Source organism: Mytilus trossulus, chromosome 7 (assembly GCF_036588685.1).
Source record: "Mytilus trossulus isolate FHL-02 chromosome 7, PNRI_Mtr1.1.1.hap1, whole genome shotgun sequence".
NCBI classification, from domain to species: Eukaryota; Metazoa; Mollusca; class Bivalvia; order Mytilida; family Mytilidae; genus Mytilus; species Mytilus trossulus.
The window spans coordinates 38,840,917-38,867,291 of NC_086379.1; the positions used below are offsets into that span (position 1 = coordinate 38,840,917).

The window sequence follows — 26,375 nt, forward strand, 5'->3', positions numbered from 1 at the left end:
AGCATATTTTTGTAAACAGGAAATTTATAGAAAGTGAGACAAGGAAACATTTGTTTTGTAGAATTTCCTATATTATGAGTGTATTTTTTATTTTTGAAATATAATCAAATTATAGAACGTGATTTTACAGTTTCATGTACTAAATGTATCTAAAATCAGTCATGCTGGTATATATCTTTGACTTTGAAAAGTTATTGTCTGAAAATGTTCAGTTGTGGAAACTAATTATATCGCAGCAAATAATATAGATTTGATCTATTTAAACTAACTGATTCTCGAATTTCTATAAGCGTCCATCAGTTCACACAGCTGTATTTCCTCTTTAACTTCCTCAATATATGTAATTTCAGTTAGATATCACGGGAAGTTTAAATACATTCGTCGGATGAAACAACTATAAAGGTCAGTTTTAGAAAATAATTTTTCTAGATAAATATTGCTTTAAGGTCTCAATTCTTTCTTTTGAGATTTTACTTTCTGTCACGATTCAAATTAGTCCTGTGTTTTTGCGTTTTGGCATGTCTTATATTTAGATAACATTGTTTTTCAAAGAATAGATTTGAAATTGGCTACATAAAAACAAATTTACTGATGTTCCCATATTTTGACTATTTTATTGATTGTGACTGTTTATTTAACGCATCATGTAAATGTAACGGAATTTGATGAGACTGTTATTAAAGTGAGAGGGTTAGCGCTATAGAACCAGGTTTAATCCACCATTTTCTACATTTGAAAATGCCTGTACCAAGTCAGGAATATGACAGTTCTTGTCCATTCGTTTTTGATGCGTTTTGTTTTTTGATTTTGCCATGTGATTATGGACTTTCCAAATTGATTTTCCTCTGAGTTCAGTATTTTTGTGATTTTACTTTTTAATTCTGAAATAATAGAATGAAATTGATGACTATTACTCATGTCAATCTAAATCGTTCAAGAATTCGAATAAATAAATAATTGTTATAAAAATGAGATTCATTGAACATTTTGTGTTTCTTCTTCTCTTAGTAATGTCGTTGTATCTCATTACATTTTTATTTGTTTTGGTTCCCAAGGTAACATCTTATTTCAAACTTTCAATAATTTAGAAGAATTTTTGTTATAATGTTTATTGTCATCAATTCATACTGCAATTACTGATCATAAAAACACACCAAACTCAAGTCAATTTCTTTGAAGAATCTTTGCATTAACTTTGCCCATTTGGAAATCAAACTATTCACTAAATTGCTATTGGATATAAAAAAAAAAGGTGTGTTGGTTTTGTTAGGTTTTTCTGGGGTTTTTTTTCCTCAAAATATATCGTTTCAATTAAATGTCGTATGCCGAATTTTAGTCTATTTTTTTTAGAATTTTAGTTTAACTTTTGTCTGCTAAAAGTAAAATCACGAAAATACTGAACTCAAAGGAAAATTCAAATTGGAAAGTCCCTAATCAAATGCAAAAATCACTGATAAAACACAGCACATGAGTGGACAACAACTGTCATATTCCTGACTTGGTACAGGCATTCTCAAATGTAGAAAATGGTGGATTGGACCTGGATTTTTTTCTTTTACTTGCAAAGCATAGCTTGAACATTTTTTTAACAATTCCGAAGATGATTAGTTTAATTTGCAATAAAAATTCTTCAGTGTAAAACTTATAACGTTTTATACATGTATTGTCAAAATTCGTATGTGTTGAATTGCAACTTGTTCCATGCATGCTATTTTTAACACTGCATAACTAATGAACACGTATTACCTTAGAATAAAATTGTTAATGACTTTTTACTTGTAAACTTTTACTTTCTAGTATTCAAATGATGAGAGTAATTGGTCAAAACGATTTTCACTCTCAAAACAAACATAGCTATATATGTTATCGCTAATTTTATCATGATTATATTTATATATATATATATTTACTTAAAACGGGCAACAGTAGTATACCGCTGTTCGGAAGTGACAAATCAATAAGAGAAATCAAATCTTATCAAAAAACTAAAATCGAAGAAAACACATCAACTAGTAGAAGAAAACAACGAACCATCAGAGACACTGAAGTGCAACAAAAAACATACATTGCAACGAATAATAAGAAAACAAATGCTATATCACTAAAAAGCTGATATTTTTTCGAAATACTAAAGATATTTTTACACCCGGAAGTATTAAGTAAAACCTTAAGGACGTTTTGTACCTTAACCCTGTTCATTTTTCGTACTTTTAAATATTTTATAATCTAGGTATCTAAGATGAGTTTATATAATTGTTATCCATGTGTACAATAGCTAAGAACCCCTTTTTATTTACGATCAATGCCTTTGAATAGGGACATATATTTGAAATTCCCTTTTCTCTTGGGTTGAAACCTCTTTTTTTTAAATGGTTAAACTTTCACTTCTGATGCTCTAATAACTATATATTTAATAAATAAAATTGAGAATGGAAATGGGGAATGTGTCAAAGAGACAACAACCCGACCAAAGAAAAACAAAAGCATAAGGTCACTAACAGATCTTTAATGAAGCGAGAAATTCTCGCACCCGGAGGCGTCCTTCAGCTGGCCCCTAAACAAATATATACTAGTTCAGTGATAATGAACGCCATACTAATTTCCAAATTGTACACAAGAAACTTAAATTTTAATAATACAAGACTAACAAAGATCAGAGGCTCCTGGCTTGGGACAGGCGCAAACATGCGGCGGGGTTAAACATGTTTGTGGGATCTAAACCCTCCCCCTATACCTCCAGTCAATGTAGAAAAGTAAACGCATAACAATACGCACATTAAAATTCAGTTCAAGAGAAGTCCGAGTCTGATGTCAGAAGATGTAACCAAAAATATTTCTTACGAAAAAAGTATATTTTAGCAGAATATAAGAACAACGTCCTTATTATGTTATACATTATTTAAGTTAATCTATAGATTTTGTTTCAGACATTATGACTGTTCTGATACTCCTTACGATTTTCCCACTGGTGTTAGCAAACACAATCTGCAACGATCATTGTACATGTAGACATAAAGGAAGAGGAAAAAATAGAATATACGTAGGGACATGCGATGGGAGTTTACAAGGAGAATTGACCTACATTCCGAAATTTCCAAATGGAACCAGCAAAATTGTGTTTATCAACAACGGCTTACAGACACTTTCTAACAAGTCATTAAGAAATATATCATCGATACATTCTCATGTAACTGACTTGAACTTAAAATACAACAAAATAAAATCCATTCACACCAACGCATTCAGTGATATGCTTTGGTTAGGTTCATTGGATATTTCTGGCAATGATCAAATGAATAGTAGTGATTTAGCTAACAGCTTTAATAGTCTGCCGAAAGGTTACATACAGACATTGATTTTAAAAAGCATGAAACTCAAGCACATTGATGACTTGTTTGATGGACTAAAAGGATGCAAGATACAAACAATTACTCTAACAAACAATGAAATTGAAACATTCAATGGCGAATGGTTTGCACAGTTTAAAAATTTGATAATCTTAGACATAAATTCGAACAGAATATCATCTCGAAACCTAAAATTGAAAGGACTCTCAGGCTTAAGATGGTTACATTTGGGCGATAATCCTTTATCTGAAATTCCAGCATTTTGTGATGACGGACTCTCTAAATTAACGACACTACACCTCTCGCATACACAACTGAGGACACTTGCAGAATTAAAAGAAAAATTTCGATGCCTATAATCATTAATTTTTTTATATTTAAACGAACTTGAAATACATCAGTTATATAATAATACGTTTTTAGATTTAAATAGCCTAAAGGAACTCAATCTGATGAACATGCAAGGACATAGCATAGAAATAAGTCCGTATGCATTTAATAGCTCGTCTATAGAACAACTAAGCTTTTATATGACAAAACGATTCCTTTTTTTGAAGTGGTATGCACAAAAGGGAAGTTTTGTACCGCAAACATTTTTCTCCCTATGTAGGAATATAATTTCTCTTGATTTGTCACACAACGTTATCGATTTTAGAGAAAAAGAGATCCGAGATATGTTCAAACCTTTAAAAAATCTTCAGAGACTATTTTTGGAAAATTTACAAATCACTTATATTCCAAAATACTTCCTACACCTTTTCCCAAAGCTGAAGAAGCTCTCGATGGCGAAAAACAAGATAGTACCATGGACGGATGGTATCCTAATCTTTAAGGATGTTAAGTCACTCCAAGATCTTAATTTGGAGAATAATAGAATTAGCATGATAAGTTCAAAATCTATACCATCTAATGTGCTTGATAATTTAAAGACAATAGATCTTTCAAATAACCATTTCACTTGTTCATGTGACCTAATGTGGTTCAGAGACTGGATGAAATCAACAAAGGTTGAAATTAAAAATGCAAAGAATTACAAGTGTGACAGTTCAGAGTTTCTTATCAATTACAACCCGACTTCTGAAGGCTGTAAAAATATCGTTTTGATTGTTGCTGTGTCAATTGGATCTCTGGTTGGTGTTATTCTATTTGCAACAATTATTGTCTATTTTTGTAGATGGCGCATCCGTTTCCAACTATACAACATCCGATCACGCTATAGAAATTATCACAAGCTCACACAAAATAATTGTGTGTATGTTGCCTACGTGATATACTGCTATGAAGATTTTACGTGGGTGAAAAAAAAACTCATCAAGGAAATAGAAATTGAACAAGGCTTCAAACTATGCATTCCTCATAGGGATTTTGAACTAGGTAAAGTGTTTGCGGACAATATCGTTGATCATATGAATTTAAGCAAAACGGTTATACCTGTTTTTTCTAATAACTTTTCAAAAAATGAATGGTGTCTCTTTCAGCTTGATGTGGCTCGAAGCAAACTTACTAAAGAAGGATCATTAACAATTTTCCCCGTCATGCTCGAGGAACTTGAATTCAAAAATATGAATGCAGCAATTTACTCGTTCATAAAGTTATCAAACTATGCAGCTTGGAGCGAAGACAGTAACGCAAGAGAACTTTTCTGGGACCAAATCAAGGATCATTTAAAGAATATTTAAGACAAAGTGGTTCATTTTTTTTATAGTTTAGAATAAACAAGGTGCATACTACACATGTGTTCTTAACTTAACATATAATTTCAGTTTCACTGTAAGTAGTTAAGAGGAAGTACCATATACAGTTCTCTCTCTTCAATTAAGATTAATTAATCAAGATTTATTTAGTAAAATTTTCTCATATGGATAATAACGGTTAATATTACTTGGTGAGATCTTATACCAATTACCTGATATCATATCTAATAAAATAGTGACTAAGTCGAAAAAATTCGTTCAAATAGTTCCAACAGCACAATTCGCAAGAACAGCAAACTAGAAAAGGGTCCGACGGGCCTAAGAGAAAAAAGTAAAAGCCAATTTAAAAAATTAGTAAAAAAAACATAAATATGTTATCTTTTATCAGTCGCAAGTTAAACTTTTTGCATTTAAACCCGGCTTAGGCTTAAACAAAGCTTATCTCTTCCACAGAACAAAAAAAGGAAATGTAAATGCTCTTCCTAACATTCACAATTGATACGATATAAGACTAGCAGCTATGACTTTAAAATTTTTCTGACTTGGAGCAGGCGTCTACTCAACGACAGAGGATAACTGCCCAGTATACAGGTATTCAACTGATAAATATGTCTAAAAAAGGAGGCAAATGATACTAAAGGGACAAACAATAAGACACTTGTTATCTCATAAGCAACACGACGGGTGCCACTTGTGGAGCAGGATCTGCTTATCCTTCCGGAGAACCTAAGATCACCCCTAGTTTTTATTCGTTAGTTTTCTATGTGGTGTCGTGTGTACTATTGCTTGTCCTTTTCAGTTTTAGCCATGGCGGTGTCAGTTTATTTTCGATTTATGAGTTTGACTGTCCCTAAGGTATCCATCGTCCTTCTTTTACAAATAATGGCACAAACACTTAATATTAAAATACAATTTAAACATCCGTTTTTTAAAACACCATATAAAAATGAAGACTTATTTGCAACCAAAACAACTAAAAAAACTGTGGTTATCGCTGATGTCTCTGTTCTGCTGTAAGATAGTTAGGATTTAAAAAAAGACTAAAATTCAAAAAAAATATTCCAAAATTGCACACAGAAAGAAATGTAGTTTGTATACTTTTTGTAATGAGAGTGTGTTGGGTGTGTTTTAGACGAAACGCGTGTCTGGCGTATAAAATTATAATCCTGGTACTTTTGATAACTATTTACAACAAAAGGGCATATGGAAGATTGTGAAGACCTACTTGCAAATCCTTGTGTGAGAATTTTTGCTCACCATAAAGACTTAAGATTCCGTCGTTTGAGAGTTTCCTCAAAGAAAGTATATGAAAAAAAGATATATGACCATGTGATACAATACCAAGGGGCGCAAAGACTTCAGGACCAACATAGTGGGTATGACTAACATCTTATGCAGCACATTTGATTTTACTGGAACAAATAGTGTATATCTTTTAAATCGTTTAGAGTTTGCCAGTTTTGTTTAGAAGGTTAAGATAGGGATCAATTGCTTTTCATTCTTTTTGAATAGAAAAAGCTAATCAGCAATCAAAAGGTGTGTAAATTGTATTTATAAGACAAAATGTGTCCATGGTTAAAGTTTCAGTATTGAATTGGACTTTGCTAAGTCGAGTTTTAACGTTAACTTTATACTAGAGATTACAACTCAATTTATAAGACAATCCAATCATTTATTTTTGTCTTATTTAGACAAACTGAATTTCTTTTCTTCAGTTAAAATACGGACATCTAATAAATCAATGTTTTGCAGTTGAGAGATGTAGAGAGCTTGCCTTTTGTCAAATTGTTAATGTATTTTTCATAAACTATAAGGTAAAACTAGTGAGAGATTTAGGAGTTAGAAAAACAAATCAAACGGTTTAGTTTAATCATGTTCTTTATTTTTGTATTGCTTGCTGAACAGTAGTCTTTTGAAAATTTGCCTTGGCACAAAAGAAACACTGACACACTATTAAAAGAACTTTAAAGAATGTTTCATCAAACAAACAGAAGGATTGTCACAAGGGGACAGTTTGAAGTCGATTAAAAACACAACGTCATTACGTATGAATGAGAGACGATAAAAAGACAAACTAATTAAAAAAAAAAACATTACAAATTGAATTAAGGACTGATCAATACAAACCCCGTTAGAATCTAGGTTATCTGTGGGTGCGCAATAAAGAGTGCTTCGATACTTTGCTCATATTGACTCCTATAATGGTGATTATGTCAAGTACCAATTTGGAAATGAATTTCATAAGGTGATGTCACAACAAATGAAATTATCATAATAAGACAAAATTGGGATGACCATTAGTGTTCATAAGGGAGAACACGAATTTACTGGAAAGAAAAATAATTTGGAATATACAAAATATTGTCGATTATTTTAGGAACGGAGGTTAACGTCCAACATCCAGTTATAAGAAATTGCTAAACAATAACTGCTTTCATGTTGTTGGTGGTTTTTATTGAAGAATTTCATTGTTTAGAATAAATTACCATCATAATATTCGTTTCATTGTAAGATGTAATAGTGAACGTTTTCTGTTTTCCATTATTGATACCTATTTCAGACCGTGACAACGAAAGTGCATACAAATGACAGCTTATATCCTGAGTTTGATTTTCCTGATTAGTTATAACATAAGTTCTTGTATAAATGATGACGTACACATTTTTTCATATATAAACCGGAAACTGAATTTTAATAAAATCGCATAAACTCTGAACTTAAAGGAAACCTCAAAACAAAAACAAAAGGCAAAATAACAACCTTGTACGACAGTCGCATTAAATGCCATTATATTTGCAACGATGCGTGAACAAAACAAAGAGACATAATGGGTAAAAATGTTAAAATTATGGGTAAAGCAGTCAACATTGTATTATAATCTTAATCACTATAAACATATCTTACAAAAATGCTCAAAAGGCATATATTGCTCTCTTATTTCTGTATTTTTTTTATGTATGTTAAATCCACCAATAAAGGATTGACGTAGGATCGCGCGTTGGACGCCAGAACATTAACGTCACACAGGAAGAGATGTAAAATGAATTTCTTGTTCAAAGTATGGAAAGAATATAGTCAATAGTTCACCTAGGTATATCCCCTTAAAAATGTGAATAAGAAATTTACCTTATCCTTCCGGCCGCTTGTCTATATGCTTATTGTGTATTTCTTGTTAGAGAAAAAGACACACCCTTATTCATCAAAGAAACACAAAACGACTTATAGACAAAGCAATTTAGCAAATATGAAAGACAAGAATACAAAATATATCAAATAACAATAACACAATGGCAGAATGTGTAAGTACAGAGCCACGTCATATGTATAAACGAAACACAAAAAGTCCCACGGACAGAGCAAATAAGCATAAGAATAAATACAGAACCACATCAAACGGATATCACAAGAAACGGACCAAACTGTAAAAGTAATAATAATAAAGACAAATAAAAGAACACTATAACGCATTACAAAGATAAAAATCAACGCCAATATGCCAAATCTATACTTGAAGACCATCGTGTTTTATTTGTAAAGTTGATTAGGAATAAGTTTGAGTAGGAGATGCATTATCTTGAAGCTGGAAAGTGTATATCTCATATGCAGGTGAATTTGGTGTATGCTACTAAGATGGGGAAAATTTATAATTTGAAAATTAAAATTGTCTCGTTTATCATAGATTTCGGGAACAGAGATGACTGTGTATGTCAAATTCGACGTATAAGTTTAAACATGAAAAGGAGGAAGACGTGTGTGTGTTTTTTTAATTTTAAGTGCTGGGGGATGGATATGTTAATGGAACTTAATCAGGAAAGTTCGGATTGCTACTGGAAAGAACATCATCACTATATCTGAAAGAGAAATTGAATAACTTTACTCCTTATGTCTTCTTGTTTTTGGTGAGTGTCTGAAGGAACTTCGATTGATATGAAAATATGAGGAGGTCGGGAAGGAGTGGCACATAGTTCGTTCCCATACGAATACCGACAATTTTATGGAAAAAATCTACCTCCAAGTTCAACAAATATGATGTCGAAAAGAAAATTCCAGTATATTGATTCAATGTCCTTTAAGTCATTGCAGTACCTAGGATAAAATTAAATCAAGCGTTTTAGCCGGCAGTATAATATTCAAAGTGCATTATACCACCAATTGTAGATCAAAGATAATTATAAATACTCTGACCACTTTATGCATGTGGTGGGAAAATACTCGGAATTACGAACTACAATAAGAGCTTTTGTTGAAAAAGTCCAATTTTCTAACACGCTTGCAGTAGTTATATGTTGACTTGATAGAACCAAATGAAAGATTTAAAATAATTTAAATTAGCTTTTATTTAGCTTTTACTGATTAAAATGTAATATCCTAAAACTATTTGTACATTTATCTCCTATATGTCCTTGATTAATTTTTTCTACATAGTTTTTACAAAGTTCCTATGTTCAATAGTTGCTTAAGATAGACATGTATTTAGAGTTTGATTACTATCGACTACCTTATTATACTTCCAAAATGAATAAATAAATTTCAATTAAAAAAAACTTCATCTATATTGTGTTATTATACAAATAAAAGTGTACAATGTAACGCATGTCTATATGAAGAGGTAGTTTTTTTGTGATAAAAATTCAAATAAGGAAAACGCTTTAAACACAGATAAAACGGCAAATTTGATAATATTTTATTTGAATAGATTAGATGATTCACTTATTCACAAGTTTTATATAAAGTCCATATATAAGTGCATACAATGGTATTTCCTCGTTTACTTCCTGAATATATATGTTTTAAGTGGAATTACACAGGAAGTCATGTAACAAATATAATCAGACTTTTGATGAAGCAACTCTGAATGTAAGTCTTTACAATTTTTTCAATAAAAGCATTTCTCCATCTCTTAAAAAGAACAAGAAAAAAAGATTGGTAATATTGAGCTTTAACCAGTAAACTTGTACGTCTTTGTTTGGCAAAGCTCAGCGTTTCCGAATTGATGTCTTTTCTTCTATTAGAAGAAGCAATGATTATTGTATTTGTCATTGTTCCCTGGGTAACGTCTTTATTTTCTGAAAAAAATAATATAAGTAAAAAATATTCAGGAACAGTAAATATGGTTAACATTTAACATTACTCAAATGAGCAAATATTAAATCCGCTGCTAAATAAATTTATTATTTCATAAAAAGGCAGGGTGCCTTAAAAACACGCAAGTTAGTCAAGAAAAATACGTTGGTGCAATTTTGAAAAATCAGACATTAAAAAAAACTACTAGACATCGCTAACGAATACTGCAGAATATGTGCTTGGGTTTTATCTCGTTTCATATCCCTCAAAATATAAAAGTTTCGGTCAAATAACATAGACTGATCTTTATCAGTGATTATAGGTTTTTTTTTATCAAATTTTATCTGTATATCAAAGCTTGTCCTGCATTTTACTGACAGTTCCAAATACCAATACAACAGTGGTATAAAAAAAGCATGTTATTGAGTGTCTTGGTTTATATATATATATCCAACATTAGTATATTTAGTTATGTTATTTCTTTTGAAATCCCGGTGGAATATTGTGTTATATCTTGTCATCTGAGTTCTGAATGTTCGGTAAATTTCACGTACCTATATAAAAACGAGGAACACGTATAAACTACTGTACATCAGATTAGTCTAGTTAACCGTGGTTCGTTAAGAGTGTTGTTGCTACTTTTGTTTGTTTTAAACGCGTGTGTATCTGTACTTTTTTCCTGTCAAGTGCACCAGTGTTATCCTTTCACCATTATAATTGTCATATAAGCGGGATGTTTGGCTTCCCATGGAAGAAGGTACAACCAATCATATTTTTGTTCAAATGTCAGCTACTAAGTTAGGATTATGACAGTCGTTAACTTGATACCAAAAATTCCCTTTTTATGTTATTTGCGTTTGTTTTTATTGTTTTAATGATTGATGTGTTACCCTCAGTTTTAGTTGATTACCTGCATTTTTTTTGGCTTATTCTAATTATGACTATTAAACAGCTATATACTACTTTTGTCTTTATTTATCAAAGTTCAGATCCTTATCATAACTATTTTTCTATTTTGCTAAACAAAAATTGTTTAAAGATGAAGCAATAAATTTCAAATATTTCAAATAAGCTCGTAAATTGGTTAAAAGCCCTACATTTAACCTCACGTTATAAAAGATTTTGTGAGTTAATCTTGAAATCTTTGTTTCAGATATTATGCAGTTTCTACTTCTTTCGATTTTGCCACTTGTCTTAGCAAATACTAAGTGCAACAAGTATTGTACATGTTGCGTTGAAAAAGTGAAAAAAAGCAAGATATACGTTGGAACATGTGATGGAGATGGAAAATCAAAACAAAAATTGACATACATTCCGATATTCCCCGATGGAACACGGAAGGTTGTATTTATAAACAACGACTTACAGATACTATCTAAAGAGTCATTAGAAAACATATCATTAGCGAGTTCTCATGTTACTGACTTGAACTTAAAATATAACAATATAACATTCATCTATAACAATACATTCAGTGATATGATTTGGTTATGTAAATTAGACATTTCTGGTAATAATCAACTTCTAGGTAGTGATATAGCTTACAGTCTTTATAGCGTACCGAAACGCTACATAAATACATTGATATTAAAAGACATGAAACTCAAACCCTTTGACGGCATGTTTAGTGGACTTAAAGGGTGCAGGATTAAGAAAATTGCCATGGCTAATAATGATATTGAAATATTCAATGGATCATGGTTTTCACAGTTAAGAGAGTTGATCCAACTAGACCTACATTGGAATAGAATATCAAGCCAAAATTTGAATCTAAAAGGACTCTTTAGCTTAACATGGTTACATCTAGGCGACAACCCGTTAACTGAAATCCCTGCGTTTTGTGATGAAGGCCTTTTTCAGTTAAAAATATTACATCTTTCATATACTCAACTGCAATCATTTGCCGACATGAAAGACAAATTCAGATGCCTACAATCATTAGAACGATTGTTTTTAAACGGCCTCAACATAAATCAACTGCATACAAATACATTTTCAGAATTGAAGAGCTTGAAGGAACTCAGTTTGATTAAGATGCAAGGACGTAGCTTAGAAATAACCCCGTATGCATTTAATAGCTCGTCTTTAGAACAATTAAGTTTTTTTATGACAAACGGATTCCGTTTTACCAATTGGTCTGCACAAGTCGGATATTTTGATCCGCAGACACTTTTCGATAAATGCAGAAATATTTTTTCTCTTGATCTGTCAAACAACTTGTTCGATTTCACACAAAAATCTATCCGAGACATGTTCAAACCATTAAAAAAACTAAAAAAACTTTATTTGGAAAAATTACAAATTGCTTATATTCCCTGGAACTTTCTATACCAATTCCCTCGGCTTCAGTTGCTTTCCATGGCGAACAACAAGATAGTACCATGGATCGATGGTTCATCAACGTTTAAAGACGTTAAGGAACTACAAGAACTTAAGTTGGAGAATAATAAAATAAGCATGATTAGTTCAAAATCTATACCATCAACTGTACTTGACCATTTAAAGACAATAGATCTTTCATATAACCATTTCACGTGTTCCTGTGACCTAATGTGGTTCAGAGACTGGATGAAATCAACAAAGGTCAAAATAAAAAATGCTTACAAATACAAGTGTGAAAATTCGAAATTTCTTATCAATTACAATCCGACTCCCGATAGCTGTAAAAACATCGTTTTAATTATTGCAGTGTCAGTTGGAAGTCTTGTTGGTGTTATTCTATTTTGTACAATCATTATATACTTTTGTAGATGGCGTATACGTTTCCAACTATACAACATTCGATCGCGCTATAGAAATTATCACCAAATGAAACATAATAATTGTGTTTATGTTGCCTACGTGATATATTGCTATGAAGATTTTACGTGGGTCAAAAACAAACTCATCAAGGAAATGGAAATAGAACATGGCTTCAAACTATGCATTCCTCATAGGGATTTCGAAGTTGGGAAAGTTTTTGCGGACAATATCGTTGATCATATGAATATAAGCAAAACGGTCATACCTGTTTTTTCTAATAACTTTTCCAAAAATGAATGGTGTCTCTTTCAACTTGATGTTGCTCGAAGTAAACTTACTAGAGAAGGATCATTAACTATTTTCCCCGTCATGCTCGAGGAAATGGAATTCAAAAATATGAATGCAGCAATTTACTCGTTCATAAAGTTAGCACATTATGCAGCTTGGAGCGAAGACAGTAACGCAAAAGAACTTTTCTGGGACAAAATCAAGGATCATTTGAAGAATATCTAAGACAAAGGAGTTGATTTTAATTTTCAATAGTTTAGAATAAACATGGTACATACTACAAATTTGTCCTGAATAAATCAGCTTTAATAATTGATGTTTAAAATCATTATTTCTCCCAATGCTACGTGTTCCTTAATTTTTGAAGGCCGTTGTGATGAGAAATGAAATAAAAAAGTACTAAGTTTTAAATAATGTATGCCAAACGCGCGTTTTGTCTATAAAAGAGGCATCAGTAACCCTTTAATCGAACAGATGTAAAGGTTAACTAACTAAAATTACAACTAAAGTTATCTATTCCTATGGCAGAACTCCTTAGTATTATATATTTCATTTATACTTTACAAGATTGATCGTTTATATAAATATACAGCGTTAATTTCCATTGTTTAACGGGAGCGTACATTTTAAATGAATAAAATGAATGAAAACTACGGTTTATAGTTTGTGCATTGTGATAAAAAGTTCGTATGTATAATTACTTTCATTTGTTTCTTTGTTCTCGTCGTACTATTGCTAATATTCAATTTCATGACTGCATCAAGTGTTTCTATCAGTTTGCCATAGTGATATTGTGAGCCAAAATTTGTTCCTGTGAAAAAAGTTCCAGTGGAACTAATGTCACAGGAAATATGTTCTGGGAGAACTTTTTTCACAGACAATTTCTATATAATTTGTTCCATCTATATGAAATAAGTTCCACACTTTACCTGGTGAAATAAGTTCTGGGTTGGTGAAATTTGTTCCTTACCTAGTGAAATAAGTTCCATGTTTGTGAGATTTGTTCCTTACCTGGTGAAATAAGTTCTGGATTTGTGAGATTTGTTCCTCATCTGGTGAAATGAGTACCTTGTCTATGAAATTTGTTCCACTGGTTCAACAAGTTATGTTACATACTGAGCACTTGTCATCAGTGAGTTTAAAGTCATTATAAAAACATGTTTTATAATTGATAAGGTAATAAATAAAAGGTGTAAACATCAAATTTGGATCATGTGGAGTAAAGCAAAAGTTAATAACATTATTCTCAATGAATAATACTAAAAATGAAACTTATGAACCAGGAAAGAGTAGAATAAGAAATAATAATAAAAGTCATTCCGAAAAAAAAGAATTGTAATAGTTAAAGATGAATATTTGTACTTTTTCAAAATGGACAAAGTGACGGATCAATTATATTTCAAGACATAGAGAAACAAAAGACACTCTCTTTAAAAACTGTGAAATGACAATAGCTAAGTACATGTATGATTAGAACACCCATAACAGATCAACTGTATAAGGCGGTGGAATACCACTTAAATGATAAAATAGATACAAATTATGAAACATTATGATTCTCATCGCTTTTATTTCTTATCTTCATCCTAAAGTCATGCCTTTAATTGCAAATTAGCCCATGCAAGCGCAGTACTTATTTCCTGTGAAATAGGTTCCAGCAGAACATTTCCATTGATTTCTATAAAATACCTTCTTTCAAAACTAATATCACACACACTTAATTCACTTTTTTTTTAATTCTAATATTGGAACAAAACTCATACATTGTCATAGTGCTGTGATTTTTGTTCCGGAACTTATTTCACACTTGGTTAGAAAATTAGTTCCGGAACAAATTTTATAGTGCTGGAACATATTTTCTGTGACATAAGTTCCGCTGGAACATATTTCCTATAAAATTTATTCCGGAGGAACAAACGTCACGCCGGAACAAATTTTTTGTTACAATATCACATGGTAAGGTTAGAAATTAATCAAGTTAGCAAAATTTGATGCAGGAATGCAGATATTTAATTTGAATTTTCATTTAAAAGAACCAATTCATAAGAATGTTACTTATAAATATTAATATTTTTGCAAAAATTGATTATTTTTGTTTGTTTTTTATTTGTTTTTAAATTGCTATTTAAGGGGAGGTAACTCTAAAATAGTGCATTTTCTAAAGGATTCTACATGGATTTTCCTATTTTGTATTTTAACCGGAAAAAAACTCACGGTGACCCTATCTTTTCTTTTGAGATTCTCAAAGCATTGTCTGAAAACTATCTTTTCCTTAAGTATTTAACAATTCTATCATTTTGTTTAGTTGTAAACCACAAAATGGTGTTTTTTCCTGTATAATCCTTACAAAAATGTGTCATTTTGTCGCGTCCTGTAGCTTGAGAAAATGTGCGGTGACCTACCATTTTTAGCTCACCTGGCCCAAAGGGACAAGTGAGCTTTTCTCATCACTTTGCGTCCGTCGTCTGTCGTCCGTCGTCGTCAGGCGTCTGTCGTCCGGCGTTAGCTTTTACAAAAATCTTCTCCTCTGAAACTACTGGGCCAAATCAAACTAAACTTGGCCACAATCATCATTGGGGTATCTAGGTTAAAAAATGTGTGACGTGACCCGGTCAACCAACCAAGATGGCCGCCACGGCTAAAAATAGAACATAGGGGTAAAATGCAGTTTTTGGCTTATAACTCAAAAACCAAAGCATTTAGAGCAAATCTGACATGGGATAAAAATGTTTATCAGGTCAAGATATATCTGCCCTGAAATTTTCAGATGAATCAGTCAATTGGTTGTTGGGTTGCTGCTCCTGAATTGGTAATTTTGAGGAAATTTTGCTGTTTTTGGTTATTATCTTGAATATTATTATAGATAGAGATAAAATGTAAACATTAATAATGTTCAGCAAAGTAAGATCTACAAATAAGTCAACATGACCAGAATGGTCAGTTGACCCGTTGAGGAGTTATTGCCCGTTATAGTCCATTTTTAACCATTTTTCATAAGTTAAAGTAATCTTTTATAAAAATCTTCTCCTCTGAAACTACTGGGCCAAATTAATCCAAACTTGGCCACAATCATCTTTCAAATTGGGATATCTAGTTTAAAAAATGTGTGGCGTGACCTGGTCTACCAACCAAGATGGCCGCCACGGCTAAAATTAAAACATAGGGGTAAAATGCAGTTTTTTGCGTATAACTCAAAAACCAAAGCATTTTGAGGAAATCTCACATGGGGGATAAAATGTTTATCAGGTCAAGATCTATCTGCCCTGAAATTTTCAGATGAATCAGTCAATTGGTTGTTGGGTTGCTGCTCCTGAATTGGTAATTTTGAGGAAATTTTGCTGTTTTTGGTTATTATCTTGAATATTATTATAGATAGAGATAAACTGTAACATCAATAATGGTCAGCAAAGTTAGATTTACAAATAAGTCAACATGACCGAAATGGTTAGTTGACCCCTTTAGGAGTTGTTGCCCTTTATAGTCAATTTTCAACCATTTTTCATAAATCTAAGTAATCTTTTACAAAATCTCCACTGAAACTACTAGGCCACAATCATCTTTGGGGTGTCTACTATCTAGTTTGAAAAATGTGTCCGATGACCTGGCCATTCAACCAAGATGGCCGTCACGGCTAAAAATAGAACAAAGGGGTAAAATGCAGTTTTTTGGCTTATAACTATGAAAACAAAGCATTTAGAGCAAATCTGACAAGAAGTTAAATTGTTAATCAAGTCAATATCTATCTGCCCTGAATTTTTCAGATGAATTGGACAACTGGTTGTTGGGTTGCTGCCCTCCAATTGGTAATTTTTAAAGACATTATTGCCGTTTTTGGTTATCTTGATTATTATAGATAGCGATAAACTGTAAACAGCAATAATGTTCAGCAAAGTAAGATCTACAAATAAGTCAACATGACCTAAATGGTCAATTGACCCCTTAAGGAGTTATTGCCCTTTATAGTAAATTTTTAACAATTTTATTAATTTGGTAAATTTATGTAAATTTTTACCAAATATAGTTCTCTGTTACTAATGGGCAAAGTTCATTATAGATGTAATTGTAAGAAGCAAAATCGTTCAGTAAAGTAAGAACTTCAAACACATCACCATCACCAAAATACAATTTTGTCATGAATCCATTTGTGTCCTTTGTTTAATATGCACATAGAACAAGGTGAGCGACACAGGCTCTTTAGAGCCTCTAGTTATGTTTTATTTCAAGATATATTAATAGATACTACGTTTTGGCAAAGTACGAACAAATTATATCATTTTTATTTTAGACTCCCATACCACCTTAAGTGTTTTAATGTCTTATCTTACCGTTTTAGTTTATTGACATAACTGCACGATCCGATTTTCAATTAACAGTGGCAAAGTAATCGTTGCAAAAAATCCTGCTCAAACTTTTGTAAAAGACGGTTTTAAATTTGAATTGTTGCGAGAGTTTATGTTCTATGTTGAAGGAACGTGCATATAGTGACCAGAAATACAAGTACCTAACCCATGTTTTCTGTATTCGGCATGTGTAGTGCATCATGCCATGAGACATTGGTACGTAATGAACTTTTTTTTTTTTTGGCATGGAACTCCTGACCAGACTTTGACTTTTTTACCCTTGACCTATGCACTGTGGGTGTGTCGTCATGATACAGTGTGTTGCTTTGTGTATTACCCTGACCTTAAGTATAATTCTAAATTGACCTTGCTTCTGAATATGTAGCATGAAGATGTATTGTCATAAGATTGCGAGTCTTGTGGCACGAGAAACTTTATATGATCTTGACATTTGCCCTCATTGTACAACTTGTATATTTTGTTTGAAGTATATGGAGAATCGTCTGATTGCACTGGTCTCATATCCCATATTTTTATATCTATATTAAATATTTAGATATATTTGTATATTTTTAATCGTAAGATCGATTTTATGTATTGGAGTTTGAACTAGTACACATTTTGTTAAGGGGCCATCTGAAGTCCCCCGCCGGGCGAGGGATTTTCTCACTTTGTTAAAAACCCATTGGTGACCTTTGACTGCTTTTTGCTTTTTTGTCATGTTACTGTCTCTTAAACACATTTCACATTTCCATTCTCAATTTTTGATATGAAGAATGTTTTGATCAAATGAAAACTGAATTTTTTAATTTCCGTGAAAATTAGAAAGAATATTTACTGCTCTAGTAGCACCATGTACTGCAAGTTGTGTTAGATTGATAATTCAAAATGGTTCAATCATTTTACCTTGGATTTCATATGATGGACATGTTGATATGGATAGTCTTTTTAAGCATCTTAAAAATCACATGAAGGTATACGCATATCAATAAACTGAACTCAGTGCGAAGAACCTTTAAAGTACACTTAGACAAAGAGCTCAATCTAGTGGAACACTTTTTTATGCTGGTCACTGTCTGTTATCAAACTGCACCGCAATCCTAAAAAATATGCAAGTTAATTCTAATAGAAGAAGAATCCAAAGGAAGTAAATAAACCGTTTACTGAAATAAATGTACAATATGTCTATGGGCCACAGATGCCCCTGCTTGTGAAAAGAAAACACAAGTAAACTCCACATATAGAAATAGGATTCACGTAATTTTGACTGTTAAGTGACCATAAGCATTGTGTATAAGTTTCAAAACATTTGGTTGAGGCAAACTAAAGTTAAAGAACAGAAACAACAGATTAAGCTATCTTTAGTCTACGTGCTGATATTTGTATCATTAGTACTAGTACCAACTTCTTATATCTAATAACTCTTGAACAGTAACACCACCCAATATCGAACTTGATAGAACTGTGTTATGGGGAAATAAGCATTACGTATAAGGTTTATAAAATTTGAATGAGGCAAACTTATTTAAAAAAAAAAAACGAAAACGCAAATTCAGCATTTTCTATGTTTTTAAAGGAACATGATAACTCTTGAACGGTAAAAATGACGCTACCAAATTTTAAATTCATTCTTTTGTATGTGGAAATAACCATTGTCCCAGGTTAGAAAGATGGTGAAGACCACGCTAACATGTTCAACCCCGCCCTATTTAGTATGCATGTGCCTGTCACAAGTCAGTGGCCTATACATTTGTCCTTTTCTTTCCTCGTTTGAATTTAGTTTTATCGTGTTTTTTTTCTATGTTGTGATGTTATAATATTGTTTCATCCGGCTGCAAATGTTTGCACCTGTCCCAAGTCAGGAATATGATGTAATTTATACGTTTTTTCTCGTTTCTCGTTTTATTATTTAGATAAGACCGTTGGTTTTCTCGATTGAATTGTTTTACACTAGTAGTTTTGGGGCCCTTTATAGCTTGTGGTTCGATGAAAGCCAAGGCTCCGTATGAAGGCCGTACATTGACCTATAATGGTTTACTTTTATAAATTGTTATTTGGATAGAGATTTGTCTCATTGGTACGCATACAACATCTTCTATACCTATTTGCTCATTGTTGAAAGCCGTACGATGACATATAGTTGTTAATTTCTGTGTTACCTGGTCTCTTGTGGAGAGTTCTTCTTTGGCGCTCATGCCACATGAGGTGAAGGGTGTGGATCCTGCTAGCATGTTTAATCCGCCGCATTCTGTTTGTATGTAATTGTCCCAAGTCAGGAGACTCTAATTCATGAATATTCGTTTGTTTATGTGTTACATATTTGTTTTTGTTCATTTTTTGTACATAATTTGTCCGTTTTGTTTTCTCGGTGCTTTTTATAACTGACTATGTGGTACGGACTTTGCTCATTGTCGAAGGCCGTAGGATGATTTATAGCTGTTAATTTCTGTATCATTTAGTCTTTTGTGGAGTGTTCTTATTGGCACCCATGACACATCTTCTTTTTATTTTGTCTATAAGTTTTGTAGTATTTGGTTGAGGCCACTAAAGTTAAAACAACGGAACCCTTTTTTTTTTTATGTTCGGGACGAACGGACTAGAGTAACTCCGCAGTTTATGTCTCTTTTCTATGGTACCAACACAGAAGTTCTGACTAGTGTGCTGGTGCTACGCATTCCACCAGCACTGTCATTAACACACACACACACACATACAATGTTGTTATAAAAATATTCAATCTTCATTTTGATTTGATTATTTTTGGCCTATAATGATTAAATGCATGCCTTAATTTCACAAGTAGTATCAAATTTGACAAATTTATTGTACATATACATTTTTGTTATATTTCATTACTTATTTTTCAATTAAACTTAAATTGATCATCACTTTCTTTTTATATGTCTTTTAAGATTCCGTTTTGAACAAAACGATTTGTTACATATATATACTTCCCACGTATTTCTATCAAATCTGATATTATTACAAAGCAGCTATTAAATAAAATGCATTCGAACTTTAAATGTGCATTTAAATATATATGCAAGTCGTCAACTGGTGAAGTGGCTAGATGCATATATCGTTGGCCAATTGAACGACAGGTCTCCAATTTTGTTGTTTTAAAACGTCTAGAAATATTAACGGAAATAAATAAAAAACAGAACGACTGAATTAAATAAAATAATGTTCGATATAATGAACCATTTCGATTTATTTTTAAAATCTAAACGATGCTTTATTTTTATCTAGTTTCCTAATCATTAGAATGAGAAAATAAATACCTTACAGCTTCTTTAACCGTCGATCCGGATATGTAATAATGTTATAAAACAATTTAAGCGTCTTTGACCTACTTTACCTTTTTATTCGGATACTTGTGGTTATCTTCTTCAAGTTCAACGGGAACATTAGAATAATCTAGAAAAGAACCCAGATGGAACCAGGAATTCGGGTTGCTATAACCAAACAACCCGGATGTTGAACCAGTTACCATGGTTTCGAACCAAAGAACCAAGGTTCAGAACCAAACAACCCAGATGGAACCAGGGTTTAGAACCAGAGTACCCGGAAATAACCTTATTGCATTCGGAATTCTCATGACTCTTTATACCTTCAACGTATTTTCCAAATCATTTATTTATTTAGTATATTTACAAGTTTGATCGTTTATATCAATATACAATGTTATTTCCATTGTTTTATACAATGAAGGTCTACATATAATAGTAATGCTGCAGTTGTTTTTATAAGTTTATGTAAATAAATTTAAAAAAAAAACTTCGGTTTCTTTATAGTACAATCTGAATAAAATTTGGATCTATCATAATTTTCATTCGTATAGTTCTGGACAAAATATTCAATTTCATGATGTTTGATGTATAGGGAAAACGGTAGTATTACATTTTCCCAGCATTAGGTTGGCCTTTTGTGTACCCAAGACAGGGCGTAGGAAGTCAACGTAAGAACGCTGTGATTGGATGTATTAAAGGGTACAAGTTATTTTTTTATTTATTTATAAATAACTGCAGTGTGTATATTTACAATATAAATTTTAGAACCTATTGAAATATTTTCTAGAGAATTATTCGAAAATGTTGCATAATTAGTAAAGGTTGAATCAAGTGCATTTGGTTACTATGCAATTATTCTAAAAATAGTAAAATCACGTGAAGGCCACGTGGAGTCTGCATGCACAAAGCGTGATAGATATTGTTTGGAACCAAATTGCGTTCTGAAATCTCTTGACTTTTTATTACTTTAGCGTATTCTCAATCATTTATTTATTTAGTATATTGATATATAATAAAGCCTGACGAAAGTTCATTCGGTTGTTTTGGGATTGTTCTTAAATATTCGGATACATCGGGATTTTTCAATTTCAAAATTCTGAAAATCAAGTCAAGGCTGCTTGGAGTTTGCATGCAGCAAACAAAGTGAAACCTTTGGGGGAACAACGTAAAAGTAGCATGTTCTGACAGAATATTAGACTTAAGTGAAATGTTTTTGACATCTCTTTTGAAAAAGGTCAAAATGGCAGCCGTTGATATGGACACAGCAAAATTTGAAAAGTGAAGCATTTACGGCCTTCAACAATGAGAAAAATCAAATGCATTATATTTAGTTAGAATTTGTTTAAAAAATATGAAAAGTGAAGCATTTACGGCCTTCAACAATGAGCGAAACCAAATACATTACATTTAGAAGTTGCTTTAAAAAATATGTAAAAATAAAGCATTTTTGACCTTCACCAATGAGCTAATCGCAACTGTTGCTTAAAAAGTGTTTCGATGGAAGTTGCGAATTTCTGTATTTTTCCCATTATCCTGTAATTGGTCTGTATTCTTTATTTTTGTTTAATTATTTTGTTTAAATTTCTTTATACTTTACCACCCTATTAGCCTCTATTTTTTATATTCGGGTATACAAGCGTATAGTATGCATTTACAGTTTAAGATGCCATAAATAAATTAATATAACTTCTGACACTACAAATTCTGTTAATAAGATATTTATTTAGGCGCTCCGTATAAATAACATGCTAAGAATCAATCAAGTTCATATGGACAGGTTACTCTGACATTTTTCTATAAATAGAGAATCAGGTGAAAGCTGCATGGGTTCTTATTATAGGACATTAATCACGACCAGGTCAAAAATGTTGCATAATTAGTAAAGGTTGAATCAAGTGCATTTGGTTACTATGCAATTATTCTAAAAATAGTAAAATCACGTGAAGGCCGCGTGGAGTCTGCATGCACAAAGCGTGATAGATATTATTCGGAACCAAATTGCGTTCTGCAATTCTCTTGACTTTTTATTACTTTAGCGTATTCTCAATCATTTATTTATTTAGTATATTGATATATAATATATAATATATAATTTATGACTACTATCTAATTATTGTTTTACCCCATTCTAGAAATATGTTAAAGAAGGTAAATCGTGTACACCTTTGCACCGGGCATGTTTGAATCTCTTTTCATAACCGTGAATTAATATAAACAATTAAAGTCATACGAAACGAGTGACTGGTGAAAAATAATATTTACCAAATTCTTGCACCAATGCAGGGATTATCATAAACTTAGTCTTGTGTGCACGATTTTATCATTTTTTACGCAAACATACCTGATATATCTATTTTTTTACTCTATATATATATATATATATAAGCTAGAAGCGATGAGATATTTGTAAACCTTTGACCTGACGACTAAATTTTCACATGAAATGAACACAAAACAAATACAGATTGATTTTTAATGAGTTATCCCAAGGAGGTTATAATATAACCTCCTTGGTTATCCCAACAGAGTAGGTGTGTTTGAATAACATTTTTTTACTTGAAGACAGACTTAGAATGGGTCTTAAAAATGTATAACTTAACATGTTTTTGTCTTTTGAAAATTCCCCTCTGACAACCGATCAGCCAATATAGTTTTAATATAAATCAGAAAATGTGGTATGATTAAAAATGATACAATACACTCACCATCCAATATCATCAATTGCTAAATTTAATCGGATTATACAGAACGAAAGCATCACAGTATAAAGATGCATTTACAAATGTTATTTGAATTTATAAGATTGACTCTTCTGAACGAATTTGAACTATACACTTACTTGAGTGTGTTTATAAACATAGCAAGTGTATGATTTGTATGTGCGATCGATTAGACGCCTATATATAACAATTCTTTAAGTGCTGCCTTTCTCCGGAAGACGATATCTTCTTAAAGTGTGTGATTCAAATTATAAATCTTCAGGCGTGTTATATGTATACACTCATACAGCAACATTGAAATCAGGTAGGTGCAAGTTAATTATAGACTGTGTAGTAACATATATTTTTTCAACATAATTAACCTCTTTCAGTGAAATGTAAGATACACATTTTCGTTAGTGTTGATACATGTTATTGGAAAATGGCATTTAAAATGTCGTTAGTTACTAGGTAGGAAATTGCATTAATCATGTTAATTAAATGACTTATTTTGTGTTATATCTTTTTGTATACCTTGGCGAGTCTTCGATCAATCTATGTTTCAAAATCAGTAGATTATCAACTTGGGAGGTATGGAAAATGAAAAATCATATTTAATTATAATCTTCATCTAAACATGTTGATTGTTCTAGCATATGTTTTGTATGTTGTGTATATTTATTAGTGTTGTCAAATTGTACACTTTTGCCTAACCGGATACTCGGATAATCGTTCGACCGATTAATCGGTTAACCGATAATTTAAATTGGTGTTTGAAAGCCTTATCAATAGAACCCTACACATAGATATAAGATGTGGTATGAGTGTCAATATGACAACCTTTCATCCAAGTCATATTTACGCTTTTAGAATTGAAGTTTTTCCTTTAGCATTATAAGGCTAGTCTCTGGTGATTCCTGGCGAAGTTTGACTTTTAATAATCAAATACACCGTATCAACTATAGCGTTTGTACCAACTTCAGATTAAAGAATCAAAAACAAAATCTTAATCTGGTATAATTGAATATGTCTTATGTCTGAAACCTATTATTCTTTCCTTTTCTCTTGTTGTCTCCGAAAATAATGAGATGTGTTTCAATTTGAAATGATTAATTATAAAAAAAGAAGATGTGGTATGACTGCCAATGAGACAATTCTTCACAAGAGACCAAAATGACACAGAAATTAACAACTATAGATCTTGTATGTCTTTTCTGTGGTCGTACTGTGAAATGTTGATGAATGCTGCAATTGGTTGCAACATTTGCAGCGCTTATCCCCACAAGGCTGGCAATTTCCTACATTTTGGTTAGGTTTGGAATTGTAGCATGGGTTCGAATCCCGGGGAGGGCAGAACAAAACATTTGCGAAAGCAAATTTACAGATCCAACATATATATATACAACTCGTCTAAACATCAACCCAACAATGTTAGATCTGTAAATTATATATACAACTCGCCTAAACATCAACCCAACAATGTTAGATCTGTAAATTATATATACAACTCGTCTAAACATCAACCCAACAATGTTAGATCTGTAAATTATATATACAACTCGTCTAAACATCAACCCAACAATGTTAGATCTGTAAATTATATATACAACTCGTCTAAATATCAACCCAACAATGTTAGATCTGTAAATTTGCTTTCACCATTTTTTGGTTCTTCCCTCGCCGGGATTCGAACCCATGGTACTGTGATATCGTGACACCAAATCGCCTGCACTGCAGCCGTCCCGCTAGACCACACGACCACCTGGGCTCTACAAAAATAGAGCTTTTGCTGGCCGTGTGTTACCTTTCCACGTCAGTTTTAATCTAGCGGCGTACTGCAGTACATGATATATTATATAATGCATGAAGATGTTATTGTTACAGATCAACTAAACTATCTATAGTAAAGGATCCTACAAATTAATGTAAGATACAATCACAGAAAATAATTATATTTATAAGTACGTCTGAGTCAGTGACAACTTTACAACAGATATATCCATCGGATCGCGATCCGATGGATACATCTGTTGTAGAGTTGTCACTGACTCAGACGTACTTATAAATATAATTATTTTCTGTGACTGTATCTTACATTAATTTGTAAGATCTTTTACTATAGATAATTCAGCTGATCTGTAACAATAACATCTTCATGCCTTATATATCATGTACTGTAGTACGCCGCTAGATTAAAACTGACGTGGAAAGGTAACACAGGGCCAGCGAAATCTTTATTTTTGTAGAGCCCAGGTGGTCGTGTGGTCTAGCGGGACGGCTGCAGTGCAGGCGATTTGGTGTCACGATATCACAGTAGCATGGGTTCGGATCCCGGCGAGGGAAGAACCAAAAATTTGCGAAAGAAAATTGACAGATCTAACATTGTTGGAATGATGTTTAGACGAGTTGTATATAAATTATGTACACAGCCATGTATCACCATAATTGATGGCGATCAGATGGACACATCTGTTGTAGAGTTGTCACTGACTCAGACGTATTTATAAATATAATTATTTTCTATGACTGTATCTTACATTAATTTGTAGGATCCTTTACTATAGATAATTAAGCTGATCTGTAACAATAAAATTGTCATGCCTTACATATCATGTACTGTAGTACGCCGCTAGATTAAAACTGACGTGGAAAGGTAACACACGGCCAGCGCAAGGTCTATTATTTGTAGAGCCCAGGTGGTCGTGTGGTCTAGCGGGACGGCTGCAGTGCAGGCGATTTGGTGTCACGATATCACAGTAGTATAAGTTCGAATCCCGGCGAGGGAAGAACCAAAAAATGGTGAAAGCAAATTTACAGATCTAACATTGTTGGGTTGATATTTAGACGAGTTGTATATATAATTTACAGATCTAACATTGTTGGGTTGATGTTTAGACGAGTTGTATATATA

General features: G+C 32.2%; 1 protein-coding gene and 1 pseudogene across 1 annotated transcript; both read left to right on the plus strand.

Annotated features, from left to right (window-relative positions):
• Nucleotides 1-2,931: 2,931 nt before the first annotated feature.
• LOC134725048 (toll-like receptor 13) lies at nt 2,932-5,038 on the plus strand (annotated as a pseudogene).
• A 6,225-nt stretch (nt 5,039-11,263) lies between these two features.
• Nucleotides 11,264-13,425, plus strand: LOC134725047 (toll-like receptor 13). Its single transcript, XM_063588545.1, has one exon. The coding sequence runs from the start codon at nt 11,264-11,266 to the stop codon at nt 13,358-13,360; it is 2,097 nt and encodes a 698-aa protein (XP_063444615.1). The 3' UTR covers nt 13,361-13,425.
• The last annotated feature ends 12,950 nt before the right edge of the window (nt 13,426-26,375 follow it).

Coding starts and splice junctions, on each gene's coding strand:
- LOC134725047 (XM_063588545.1), top strand. CDS start 11,264: ATGCAGTTTCTACTTCTTTCGATTTTGCCACTTGTCTTAGCAAATACT.